Source organism: Megascapheus bottae, chromosome 1, assembly GCF_031878675.1.
Source record: "Megascapheus bottae isolate mThoBot1 chromosome 1, mThoBot2.hap1, whole genome shotgun sequence".
Lineage (NCBI taxonomy): Eukaryota > Metazoa > Chordata > Mammalia > Rodentia > Geomyidae > Megascapheus > Megascapheus bottae.
Genome location: NC_143509.1, coordinates 100,501,446 through 100,515,659, shown reverse-complemented (window position 1 = coordinate 100,515,659; position 14,214 = coordinate 100,501,446). Strand labels below are relative to the sequence as shown.

General features: G+C 46.3%; 1 protein-coding gene across 3 annotated transcripts in view; it reads right to left on the bottom strand.

Annotated features, from left to right (window-relative positions):
• Positions 1-4,686: 4,686 nt before the first annotated feature.
• Ttc3 (tetratricopeptide repeat domain 3) overlaps positions 4,687-14,214 on the bottom strand; it is a 116,372-nt gene continuing 106,844 nt past the window's right edge. For 2 of the 3 annotated variants that reach the window (XM_090349244.1, XM_090349233.1), the window contains 5 exons: positions 12,841-13,517; positions 12,206-12,332; positions 11,428-11,544; positions 7,229-7,321; positions 4,687-6,178 (listed from right to left, as the gene is read on the bottom strand). In XM_090349244.1, coding sequence (XP_090205370.1) covers positions 6,104-6,178; positions 7,229-7,321; positions 11,428-11,544; positions 12,206-12,332; positions 12,841-13,517 — 1,089 coding nt within the window. In that variant the 3' untranslated portion in view covers positions 4,687-6,103. The remainder of the gene's footprint in view (positions 6,179-7,228; positions 7,322-11,427; positions 11,545-12,205; positions 12,333-12,840; positions 13,518-14,214) is intronic. The other variant, XM_090349237.1, reaches the window with a different exon arrangement.

The following is a 14,214-nucleotide window of genomic DNA, read 5'->3' as shown; positions in this document are numbered from 1 at the left end:
TGAAGGTGAAAAAAATCAACACTCCAAGAAGTTACTTACGTAGTACTGTGATGGTAGCACACACCTGTAATCCCAGCACTCGGGAGAGGGAGGAGGGCTGTAAATCTGAGGTTAGCTTGGAGGGCACTGTGAGACCCTGTCTCAAAATTAAGAAGGGGGGGAGGGAAGTTCTTGAAAGGCGCTGCAGAAGGACGCAGGGGAATGAAGGAGGGGGCTGTCCGGGCATCCCAGAAGCTGGTTGTGGCAGCCAGTGGAGGCGGGGGCTGCCTGGGTAGTTGGTGCCAATTGTAGAGGAGACCCTTGGGGCCTCACAGGCCACTGGAAGAGAAAGTTGTAGACACAGCTACATCCAAAATATCTGCTTGGCACCTGGACCAGGTTCCCGGTCCCCAGGTCTAAGGCCAGAGCAGCGTTAAGGCTGAGGGGGCTCTTGGTAACAAGAGGCTCCCACCATGGGAGTGGATGTCTTCGCACAGCAGGGCTCAGGACGCCCACTGACAGCTGGCTTGGCACCTCAGCTTTCTCCTTGCTTCCCCTCGTCTACCTGCCATCCTTCTCTCCCTTTCCCCAAGTGCTTGGTCTCTGGTTAAGTCCTTCCACTTCCTTCTCCACGCGGTAACAGGCACTGCAGTCACTCCTGCCTCTGGAAGATTGCACAGGCTGACGGATGGGTGGATATGAGGATGAACAGGGAAATGGGCTGTTCAGCTGCCACTTAGCTTGTGTGCAGGGAGAAGCGCAGAGGTGTTTGGGGGCACCTGCCTCCCTCCACCACCGAGTGGGAAGGCTCATGGAGGCCCAGCGGTTTAAAGGTTCTGGTGAATCTGGATGCCAAAGCTTTGGTCCAGTGAGAGCCAGAGTCTGCAGGCGTGGGGTACCAGGCAGAGTCTGGAGGCACAAAGCCCATCTGTTCCACCAGTCTCTTCTCAGAGGCTGCTGGCTCAGCCCCCTGAGATGGGGGGCACTTCAGGACATGGAGCTGGGAGCTGGTGGAGGTTTCTTGGAACTAACGGCAGGGAGATCTAAATTAAGACCTTTCTATCACACCAAATAAATAGAAGCTGAAATAGAAGACTGAAGGAATTGGGCAAAGTGCCTTTATACATAACTTTAAAAATGGAGGAAGACCTTAGAAAACAGAATGGTATTTATCCACTGGAGCCGCAAGGTATTTGCTGCAAACAATGATACCTCTGTGTGACACAAAAGCACATTAGAAAGAGCAAGCTCTTTGAAACGCCTGCCACCGAAGCCCTGTGCTGGCCTCAGCTATGGGGAAGGCTCTCTGGCCAGGCTGAGGGATTGGCCGGTCTCCCCCACCCTCATGGCTTATGACACACACTTGCATTGGGTGTACGTGGGTGCCCTAGAGGGGCAGCCTCTGAGAGACGGGGAAGGTCCAGCTATGGTGGGATTAAAGGTGCCGACAGTGGCACCCAAAGAAACCCAAGAGGCTGTCTCTGCCCCAGGCCAGCACCCACAGCAGCAGCGCAGGGGGAACGGCCTGCGGAAAGCAGTGGCAAGAAGCTCATTCAGCAGAAGCGTCTGGGGCTGTGGAAGAGCCTTCAGCATCATTTCAAATGAACAAGGGCACCCGTAGCATCGTCAGGACAGAATTCCGGGCATCAGGGTTTTTGGCAATGTCTGGGGCAAATACAACAGCTGACTTCAACCTTCCAGTTGATACAACCGAACAACACGTTTAGGGATGCTGAACTTACTCTAAAGATTCTCCAGACACTGCCACAAGCCCATGCCAAACAGCAAGGTTGTTACTGGGGCTGGTGGGAGAGGACTCTACTACCACACTTCCACACCGGCTGGGGAGATGACAAACAGCTCCTCTGCGAAGTCTGGTGGTCCCACGGGCCACTTCCAGGCAACTTCAAGAACATGTATCTCACTTCACTATGGTTTGAACTTGTATTTTCTTGATAATGAGTAGAAAACAGATTTGGTCATCAAAACATACATGGACACATGGATATTTGTGACTTCAGCCTTTTTCTGTTTCGAATGAACTGACCACCTTGTGGGATGCACAAAAGGATTCTACCTTGTACTTTATTATTTGCCAGTCCTGGAGCTTAAAGTCAAGGCTGGGACAATGTCCTTGAGCTTTCTCAGGGCTAGTAAGTACTCTACCACTGAGCCACAGCACCACTTCTGGCTTTTTCTGTGTATCAGGCATGAGCCACCATGCCTGGCTTCTCAAATTAATTAAGCTAGGTTAATTTTTTTTTCTTTTGTCCGTCGTGGGGCTTGAACTCTGGGCCTGGGTGCTGTCCTTGAGCTCTTCAGTTCAAGGCTATCACACTACCTCTTGGGTCACAACTCTACTTCCAGTTTTGTAGTAGTTAATTGGAGATAAGAATTCTCACAGTCTTTAGAGCCTGGGCTGGCTTTGAACCGTGATCCTCAGATCTCAGCCTCCTAAGTAGCTAGGATGATAGGCAGAAGCCACCAGATCTGGCCCAGCTGGGTTTTCAGAGTAACTTTCTGATGGCTTTCAGTCTGCCCAGGCAGTTGGCTCACTAGGATTTAGTGTTCAGTTTGTGCACTTTTTTTTTTCTTTTGCCAGTCCTGGGGCTTGAACTCAGGGTCTGAGCACTGTCTTTGGGCTTTCTCAAGGCTAGAGCTCTGCCACTTGAGCCACATCACCATTTCCAGCTTTTTCTATGTATGTGGTACTGAGGAATCAAACCTGTGTCTTCGTGCATGCTAGGCACACGCTCCTGGCCCCCAGTTTGTGTACTTTTGCTAAGCATTTCCTAAAGTAGAACATGTCCATACCTTAAGCCAAGGAGTCCTGAGAGACAGCCCAGCTTCTGCAGGGTCCAGGCCCAGCCTTACTGAGGCCCCCTAAGGCACGAGGACAGATCCTGCAATGAGGATGCCTTTAGTAACTCCAACTAAACCCAAAGAAACAAGTGAAATTAGCCTTTCTCAAGGAGTCACAGTATCCTCAGTGTCAGTTCAGGGAGATCTCAAGTCCCCAACTACCTTTTAATAAGTTTCTAGTTTAGGCTGTGCTGAGGAAGTGCTCTAACTCGTGTGACCTTCCTAGAGGCTCAAAAACGTCTCCTGCTCCCCACTCTGTAGTCCTCAGGCTCTGTGCTAGCACTGTGACAATCACTTTGCGTTCTATTTACCTGAATTCCTGCCTTGCATCAATGTCAGTCTTTCTCACCAAGATAGTCTCTACGTCGTCGCTGCCAAGCCAATGAAAGACATCTTTCAAAAAACCACTCACTGTACCAAAAAATGAAAATGTGTTTAGTAGCTCCACCTAAACTCAAGCAAACAAGTGTACTATTTCTCAAACTGAATAAAACATGTCCTGGTGCCCTGCTTGTGCTAAGACATCTGTGCGTGGATGAGCTCCATGTGAGCCTTGGTCTTTTCTCCAGAGCACTCGTGGTATGTGACTATGATGTGTGAATGCACACATCTCCCAAGCACTGTCAGAGTGGAGAAAAGCGAGGTATCACACAAGGCCCCTGCCCAGTTGTTCACCACGTGCCTCTGCATTCTGACCGCACCCATCACTCCCCTGCCTTTGCACTTTCTGCCACTAGTAAGGATGCCATAAAGAAAACAATGTCCATACTGCTCACCTGATTCTTCAAATCCACTTCTCCACGCAAAATGCATGCAACTGCACTTGCCAGCCCCTTCTCCTCTGTCTATGGGGCACCACTTCAGTTTTCTATCAGATTACTGGTTCATCAGAACATAGATGAGGCACTTCACAGAGAAAAATCGTCTAAAAAAATGATCTATACATAATTTTGAAATAAATACATTAAAAATACTTATGATACTCTGAATACATACGAGAATTTTCTAATCCTTCAATGTACACATATCTGAAACATCCTTTAACAAGGGAATGTGTGGGGGTCCGGGAGTTTGGCCTAGTGGTAAAGTACTTGCCTAGCATGCACGAAGACCAGGTTCAGTTCTTTGGCACCACATACATAGAAAAAAAAAAAACAAACCTGGAAGTGGTGCTGATGCCCAAGTGGTAGAGCTCTATCCTCGAGAAAAGTCCAAGGACAGCGCTCAGGCCCTGAGCTCAAGCCCAGGACTGGCCAAAATAAATAAATACAATACAATACTGGGGGCCGGGAGTATGGTAGAGTACTTGCCTAGCATGCACCAAGACCCAGGTTTGATTCCTCAATACCACATACATAGAAAAAGTCAGAAATGGTGCTGTGGTTCAAGTGGTAGAGCTCTAGCCTTGAGAAAACCCAAGAGCCCAAGGATAGTGCCCAAGCCCAGAGTTCAAAGGCCGAGGACTGGCAAAAAAAAAAAAAAAAAAAAGATACTGAGTAAAAAGGGGGGAAAATGACACTGAGAAATACAATTATCTTAAGTATCTTTACATGTATTCACATTAAAAGTCTCTTAATTTAGCCCTGAAAAATAAACTTTCTATCCTCTGGAGAAATGTTCCACTCACAAATTTAAAAATAGCCAGTCTTGAGAACTGGACCATGGCAAGCTTTACTTAGACAAAAGGAACGCCTGATCGAGGTTGCGAGCTGCTCTATACTGGCACTGCTTGGTCCAGCCCAAAATGTTAACATGGCAGAGGGGCCAGTGTAAGTAGAGTGCAGGTAAATACATTACCCAAGAACCCGAGAAAGAGCGGGCAAGGAAGAGAGTAGACTGCTAGTCTTTTTGAATGTTCTTTTATTGACAATCACTAGACAGATGTAAGGCATGTTCACAGGGCTGTAAAGTGAAGCAAGAACACATGATCTGGCTGGCTGGCTGGCTGGCTCTCCTCTTACTTGACTCTGTGGCCAGCCCCTGTGGAGTACAGTGTGCACAGCGCTCCTGTCTTCTGAGAAGCAGAGAAGGGCTCAGGGAGCGGGTGAGCTGCAGCAGACTAAGTCACCAACACATCACAACTCACGGGGAGACACAGGCAGAAGGTAGTGACCACATCCATTCACGTATTTTCAGTGGGCAAAGAACGCACTGAAAAACGTTTTCTGACCTTCCATGTCTGAGGGAAATGGAATGTTTCCAGAACTCCTATTTCTGTATTTACCAGTCTTCTGGTCACCAAAGGATATCTATTTTCCAGGAGATCCTAATGCAGTTAGTTTTGTTCTCAGGCCACAGCACACGATTGCATGCATTACTTTACACAAACACAGAATGGCTGTGACACAAACACCTCAGGATTGTCTTAACCATGTTTCTTTTTTGGTGGTAGGAAGAAATTAAGGAAAGGATGATGGTGCCTGGCTCTACACACTATCTGTGTGCTCGGAGGAGACACCTAAGAACTTGCTGACTCACAAAGACTACCAAACAGGGAAGACAAGACAGCACAGTGTTCTAAGAACAAGTCCACGTGTGGGGCTACAAAGACAGATACACAGCTTTGACCCCAGGGATTAAAAAAAAAAAAGTCTGATAATGAAAAAAAAAATAAAAAAGGTGTTTTATAGATGTTTCAAAAATAGGATCGCATTTGTAAAAAGAAAAGTAAGCACTTTAAAGAAAATCTATGAGGGGGAAATAAAGTAATGCAACCAATGCAAAGTCAAAGCAAATGGAGTTTTGTGAACAGATCTTAATTGTTTGGTCTTTATCGGCCAGTATATTGAATACCTATATATTATCAAAATGTGACTCACTTAAGAGCTCGTTTTAGAAATGCAGGACCTTTGAAGGACATGTTGACCTATCTTTAGGGATAGTGGATCTCATAAGAGTATGAAGGTCAGGATAATTTCTTGTGGCACTTTCTAGGAACCCTTGGGTATCTGACCACGTAAAACATTTTTATAATTCAAAATTTCTCTCACAGAGCTCCTGTGCATGAACTGCAACAATGCAAGACTATGATGACAGATCCTAAGTCACTATCAGCAGGGTGGGGAAATGACTCCCTATCAACTGCATTCAAGATTCCTGTTTACTAGCTGTGTGACACGCAGTACAATAGTCTTCATGTTCCTGTCTGAGGGTTCAACTCCGCACACAGGTAAGCGGTGCTCTAGTGAAGGGTGGTGACTCACAGAAGCTGCGAGGTGGCTTCCTGGTATCGATGTCTTAGGTCCAGGGATGAGGGGGTGGGCTAATCTTCTTTCAGCAGGTCCCCGCTGCCACAGGTGGGACAAGCGCTCTGTCCTTTATGCCACTGCTTAAAACACTGAAAAGGAGGCAAAAAAGAAAGTCGGTGCCTTCAGAACCTTATGCCTCAGTTGGCCTGTGCCACTGGACTTCTTGATATGCACAGCTAATTGCCAAGTCGGGCAGAGCCTGCAGCTGCCCAATTTTCAGGGACACTGATGTGTGTTCAGGCCAGGAATTTGCTTCAGAATCAGATACATGGATATCGCCGGCTGATTTCTGGCCTCTAGAAGTTGTCCTCCCTCCCTGCCTCCATCCAGTCAAATCTCTTTGGCTTCAGCTGCCCAGAAGAAAGGCTAGCATTTCTATAACCCGAGACCCATCACCCAATTCTCAGTCTATCCTTCTGTCTGGTCTTGGCTCTCACACTCCCACATGCCCCATCAGCCCGAGTTTTCTGTTGTTCCTGGCTGGGTGTGATGGACCTGGGCCCATAACTGAAGAAGGCAGACTCCAAAAGATACTCTGCAAATGTTCTCAATTCCTTCTAATGAGTATTTTGTATTACTCTCCTTTTCATGGAGCAATAAACCCAGATGTCAGCGAACTGATCTGTCCTAGTCCAGCAGGTGCCACAGACGGAATGGTCACAGTGCCCAGAACACAGGAGTAAGACGCAAGTCTTGGAAGTATGAACCAGCATCTGTCAGGGTCAGCCAAGGGACCTAACTAGGGTTAGCTTTTCTCACAATGTTAAATCAGTTTTTACCAACGACACAAAACTGACAAACTGCTGTAATGTTTACCCATTTAGTTATGGAAGAAGTCACATATGAATCTCAGCACCAACGTAACGAGTGGAGTCAGCTGCTATCTATCCATGATGTGGTGTGGGCATACGGGAGCACACGTGCGCGCGCGCGCACACACACACACACACACACACGAACATGCACGCACACATCCTACACCCCTACCTGCAGGATACCTGGCATGTGCAGGTTAGAAAAGACAATGATTTTGGAAACCTAAGAAATGATGACAGAAAAACAAAAAAGCTTCTTTTATCTTTCAAATGCACGGAAGTCCCAGTGCACAGGACACGACAACTGCCACTGACAATCCTTACCCCCTTGTGAACCTTGTGCCCACACTTGAGTGTGCGCAGAGCTCGTGATTTGAACTCGTCATGGCACAGTGCGCAGGGATTCTCATCTGGTGCCTGTGGAAACAAGCACATTTGAAAATTGTAGAGTAGGAGCTTGGCTCCTTTTTATACTCTGAGCCCTTCATGATTCATACCACAAAGGCTTCTGAGACTTTCCTACCAACTGTGGCAAATGACAGCTGAACAGACTTAAGAGATTTCTTTTTCAAAAGTTTCTGAGAAAAATATTAAAAAATACACAAAATGTACACTTTCGGAGTTCTAATTTTCCAAGAGGATCACCGTTTTCACAGTTAATATATGCCCACGCACTCTACAAGTCTGTTCCACACCACAGTTAATGTGTGGTACTTGCTTAATATCACAGATTAATCACCTAACTATCTGCTAGGGATCTGAATTATCCACACAATGGACTGTATCTAATGGATGTGTCTAATCCCTGACACAGTTGTCACTGATGAAATGTAGAGAATAAGATGGTACTTACTATATAATTCAATTTTTTTGTGTGTTCTGGTTTGGGGGCTTAGACTCAGTACCTGGGTGCTGTCCCTGAGCTCTTTTGCTCAAGGCTGGCACTCTACCACTTGAAGCACAGTTCCCCTTCTGGGTTTTTGTTGATTAATTGGAGTAGCATGGATTTTCCTGCCTACTTACAATCCTCAGATCTCAGCCTCCTGAGCACAACCATTAGAGGCATGAGTCACAAGTGCCTGGCTGACATAATTCAATTATATAAAAATAAAGGGAATTAATATCTACAGAAAGCCTAGGAAACAATCTGATAAGACAGGGAGCATGACCTAGTGGTAGACCACTTGCCTAGTATGCACAAAGCCTGGGTTCAATTCCTTGGTACCATATACACAGAAAAGGCTAGAAGTGGTGTTGTCACTCAAGTGGTAGAATGCTAGCCTTGAGAAAGCTCGAGCAAAGTGTCTAGGCCCTGAGTTAGAGCCCCAGGACAGGCAAAAAACCAAAAAACAAACAAACAAAAAATCCCCACAGTAATGAGAATTGGTTCTTGTTCTGGAAGACTTTTTTTGGCCAGTCCTGGGGCTTGAGCTCAGGGCCTGAGCACTATGTGTGGGCTTTCTCAAGGCTAGAGCCTTGAGCCACAGCACCACTTCTGGCTTTTACTATGTATGTGGTACCACGGGATCAAATCCAGGTCTCTGTGCACGCTAGGCAAGCACTCTTGCATTAGGCCACACTCCCGGCCCTGGAAGGCTTTTTCTCTAAAGTTTCCATGAGCCTAGTGACTTCTGATATCAACACAAAACAAACTCAGCCTCTACGTGGTCAGAGTGTGCAGGGGGCTGCACGGAGGTGAACGGAAGACGTCCAGCCTCTGCCTTGGTCTGCTGAGCATGGATGGTGTTTTCTATGTGACAGCAGACACTGAGCGCCATCTAGGCTAGGGGGCACAGAAAGCAGAATTGTGCCCGCAGCCCACACTACTTAGCCCTGGGGTCACCAGCCACTTCCCTAACGCCCTGCTTGACTCCGCGCCTCCTGAAGACAGGCAGTGAGTCTTATTCACCTGGACGGGATCAGGAACCCAGGCCCCGAAAGCTGTAGGTCTGAGCAACGGCACACACGCCATAGGAAGGAATGGATTCAGCCAGGAGGAGAGCTACAGCCCGTGCCGGAAGGCTGAGCTGGCCCTGACTTGTTCAAGGGTGTTTCTGTCTTCCCCACGGGGCTGGCCTTGAGCTCATGAGCTTCCTACCTCAGCTTCCCTAGTAGCTAGGACCACAGATATATGACACCACACCCAGCTTTAGGACATTCAAATGCCTTTTTACCATTTGGATGTTGTATTGTGAATATGTATTACTTTTGTAATTTAAAAATACTGAACAAATGTTTTATTTCATAAATGAATATGTTTCTATGACATACAAACTCTTAGCCTAATTGTGATTAAGTTCTAAATACTAAGTCCCAGTGATTGTAAATAGAGATTCCCTCCTTGAACACTTGTATGTTAAACTTGTCATTTAAAATATGATGTAAAAATCAACATTAATAAATTCTTTTAAAAAAATACTGAACAAATGGCCTCAATTAAAAAAAACTATTTATAAGGGCTGGGAGTTTGGCCTAGTGGTGGAGTGCTTACCTAGCGTGCACAAAGACCTGGGTTCAATTCCTTGGTAGCATATACATTGAAAAAGCCAAAAATGGTGCTGTGGCTCAAGTGGTAGAGCTCTAGCCCCGAGAAAACCCAAGGACAGTGCTCAGGCCCTGAGCTCAAGCCCAGGACTGGTAAAACAAAACAAAACAAAAAACTATCTATGATTATCAAGCCCAACTCATAAAATTTGATAAAGTTTACATGAACCATGTTTTTTGTTTTTTTTTTGCCAGTTGGGCAAAAACTCAGGGCCTGATCAGTGTTCTTTTTCTCAACTACTTGAGCTTCAATACCACTTCCAGCTTTTTTTCTACGTATGTGGTACCGAGGAATCGAACCCAGGTCTTTGTGCATGCTAGGCAAGCACTTTAACCACTAGGCCACACTCCCGGCCGAATCATCTTTTAACTTAAACTATTTTCAACATTAACTGTGAGGTAGGAGGAGAGCTCTTTCCTTTGGCTGACACCTAGTCTACCTTGTGGTGGGGATGGCTAGCACAGGAATGCAAATTTCCCAGAATCCTGCTGGGCTAGAGGGCCACGGAGGACAGGATTCAATTCCTAGGAAATGGCCCTGGGTGAGAGGAGACATCCTGGAAGCTCAGACTACATGGTATGGAAAAATATCCAAAGACTAGTAGAAATCAAAAATGTACAGGAGGAATAAAAAAAGAGGCCAGTGCAAGCTCAAATTTGCAAACTGGCTCTCTGCCATCTCCAGCCTCTGAATCCCCGAGGAGCTTGCCGCAGGGTCTACAGCTCTTGAATGTTATCCACACTCTGGTGCCACAGCTGCAGATCTGGGAAATGTGCTCTGCACCAGAGTCAGCGGAGCTGAGGCAACATGGATGGCGTAGGACCCCACTGGGCCTCCGGCACTGGCTAGTGCGGAGGCACAGGGAATGGCAAGCTTTGTGTTGAAGTCTACATGTGGCTCTGGCTATGCCAACCTTTGGTGAATGTTATGAATCCTAGATCATTTCTGTATTGATTTCCTTAATTTTTATTTTTAGTGCAGATTTTAAGGCTTGAATTCAGGCTTGAATTGTGCTCTTGCTTAGCTTGTGCCCTAGGTGGCTTTGAATCCTGATCCTCTCAGGTCTGAGTCCCCTGAGAATTATAGTGTGAGCCTATTGCATATAGTTCGATTTTCTTACCATAAGACCTGACAGCTAGGGGCAGGGAGTTTGGCCTAGTGGTAGAGTGCTTGTCTAGCATACACAAAGATCCATGTTCAATTCTTCAGTACCATATACATAGAAAAGGCCAGAAGTGGTGCAGGGGCTCAAGTGGTAGAGCACTAGCCTTGAGGAAAGCCCAAGGGCTATGCTCAGGCCCTAAGTTCAAGCCTCAACACTGGCAAATGATAATAATACTAATTAAAAACAAAACAAGACAAAAAATGACAGTTAGATGGCCTTTTCAATTTAGCTTACAGGTATAATAGTTCCAGGATCCTGTTTTTTCCCCACTATTAAAAACACCATATATGCTGGGCGCCAGTGGCCCACGCCTGTAATCTTAGCTACTCAGGAGGCTGAGATATGAGGATCATGGTTCAAAGCCAGCCTAGGCACAAAAGTCCATGAGACTCCAGTTTCCACCAGGAAACTGGAAGTGGTGTTCCATTTCCAAGTGGCAGAGCACTAGCCTTGAGCTGAAGAGCTCCGGGACAGCACCCAGCCCAGAGCCCAAACTCCACAATGGCAACAAAACAAAGCACACTTGAACCAAGACTCTGACCATCTGTAGCAAATCAAGGGTAAGAGATGGAAGGCCAAGCATGCCCAGAGCCAACTCCTGTTCAGAGACCTCTTCTCCCGATCTGGTGCAGGCCACACATCTTAACCACTTACTATTCTACTGGGTATCTTCAAACTACATAAGTTAGCTTCTAATTTGAGAATCAAATAAATTTGTTTAAGAAGTAAAAAGAAAGACCTATTACTTCATGTCCTAAAATTTTTCTTTCCTCATTATTCTTCATTAAAAAGCAAAGCCAGCTTTATACTCACAGGACTATCTACTGCCTTTTGGCCCCTGGCTTTGGAAGAGGGTTGCCCCTGGGAAGTCCTGGTCACAGAAGCAGCACAGCTGGCCTCACATGGCCTCAGGTCCTTTCTTGGATTTGGCTACAGAAATAATGCAAATGGGAGGGGGAGAGAGTGACAAGGGGAAAGCAAAGCCGATTAAAGTTCGACTATCTTCTGTCTTTCGATTTTTTATTTTTAATATACAAATAAATTTGTTAAAAAGTAAAGTAAAAGAACCCTAAACCCTATAAAAAGTAAAGTAAAAAGAAAAAACCCAAGTAGTTAGTTATAGGTTGGTAACAGGCAAGGCGGTAGTAGAACAGATACTCATGAGTCCTGGGGCTGTGTAGTCACACTCCAGTTTTCTGTTTGTTGAGTGTGTCCCGGACAAATTAATATCGTAGAGACTCATTTTCTCAGGTGTCAATGTAGCTAGTAGCTGATACAGAGGGCTTTTGTCTTTGCCAATGTGGGGGCTTGAGCTCAGGGCCTGAGCACTGTCCTTGGGCTTTCTCAAGGCTAGTGTTCCACCACTTGAGCCACAGCTCCACCTTCTGGCTTTTTTTATGTATGTGGTACTGAGGAATCGAACCTGGGCCTCAGTGCATGCCAGGCAGGCACTCTACCACTAGGCCAAACTGAAGGCCCCTTTTCTGTCTTTACTGAATTTCTCAATGGTATTTCCTCTGCTCCCCAATTCCCACACTTTACAAATAAATAAGAATGAAGCTGAACATTTTATTGTACCCAGATGGAATACCTTTTTCTTTTTCTGTTCTTCTAAAATGTGGTCGCTCACTTTTTGAATAATTTCATCAGCCTGCAATTCTGAGAATAGGTTCTTGTTTTTGTTTCGAACTTTTTTGATAAATCCCACAAGCTCAATACTGAAAGGAAAGGAAAAAGGAAAGTAAATGATAAACAACAATGAAACGTTTTGGTTTTTTTTTTGACTTCTAAGTAGCTGGCCACCAGTGGCTCACACCTGTAATCTTAGTTATTCAGGAAGCTAAGGTCTGAGGATTTCAATTCAAAGCCAGCTCAGGTAAGAGTTTGGAGACTCAAATCTGCTTAACTACCAAAAAACACAGAAAGTGAAACTGTGGTTCAACTGGTAGAGCACTAGCCTTGAGCAAACAAAGCTCAGCCAACAGTACCATGAGTTCAAGCCCCAGGACCAGTATACACACACCCCAAATCACTTTTACCTGGGGGTCTGGGGGTACAGCTCAATGCTAGTGCCCTTGGCTAACATGCATACAACTCTGAGTTCACTTCTCATCCCGCAAAAAAACAAGAGAAAAGAAATGAAACGCCTGCCTTTTCTGTGCTCTTCCTGACAGGGCCAACCACGACTGTATCTGAACAGAAGGTCAGCTCACCACACAGGCATACCTGCTATACCATGGGAAGAGCAGGGACAAGTTCCCCATGACAACGCTGAATGGTCCTTTGGGAAACTGGCTTGAGAGAACAGCAGATCCTGGAGGAGCGGATGGTCTCTGCTCTGCCTCAGAGCTTTGTTCCGCAGGTCCTGGATGAGGAGCAGGCAGTTTCTTGTCTACCTCAGGGCTTTGTTTCGCAGGTTCTGGATGAGGAGCAGGCAGTGTCTTGTCTAGCTCGGGGTTTTGTTCCACAGGTTCTGGATGAGGAGCAGGCAGTGCCTGGTCTACCTCAGAGCTTTGTTCCCCAGGTCCTGGATGAGGAGCAGGCAGTGTCTGGTCCACCTCGGGGCTTTGTTCCGCAGGTCCTGGATGAGGAGCAGGCAGTGTCTGGTCCACCTCGGGGCTTTGCTCCGCAGGTCCTGGGGGAGGAGCAGGCTGATGCTGGTCTGCTTCAGGGCTTTGTTCCACAAGAACTGTTTGGTCAGCCCTCTTAGGCTCTGACTGCTGGCCAGTCTCAGGCTGGCAGGGTGGTGACCCCTCTGACAGAGCTAAAGGAGTTTCTTCTGCACAGCCACTATCAGGAAGCAGCCCCAAATCGTCTATAACTTCTGTCTTGAGACTTGAAGAAGTCAGGAGCTCTGGATCCTCCTCATGCTCTGCAGACTCAGAGGGCAACTTCAGATGAAGCTGTGAGGAACACACCACAGTAGGGGGATCGTTCAGTCTCTGCCGGGAGAATTACTTGAAAGGAGATACACCCAAGAACTACACTGAAATACACATCAAATTTGGTAACAGTAAATTCTTTTCTTGTTGGTACCAGGGTTTAAACTCAGGACCTCACACTTATTCAAGCTCATCTTTTTGTTGTTTCAGAGATGGGAGTCTCGAGTACCTTTTTTTTGCTAAGCTAACTTCAAACCTCAATCTCCCTTCAGCCTTTTGAGTAGCTAAGATTACAGGTATGAGCCACCAGCACCTGGCAATATTCTTATAAAAGATCACTAACTACAACACGTAAGTTATTAGAACAAGCGGAGATTGGCATCTAAGTAATTCTCACTATTTTCTCTGTGAAACTAGAAAAACCTCAACGAGAAGGTTTTGCCTACCACAGGCCCAATGTCATGTTCCACCTAATCTTCCCTCTTCCCTTTGCAGCTAAAACCCATGGCGGACTCATTAGCCTACACCACAGGGATGCCCAGAAGTGCTGGCTTCTGCCAGTCAGTAGACTGAGTCAGTAGACTGAGACTGAGTGGCTCTTTATGCCACTACTAATTCTGTCAGGAAACACGAACTATACTCGTTGCTGATTAAAGTGCACCTTTCACTGATTCCAGTCTAGACCACTATCCTGACAGCCCCCTCTGCACACCCACTT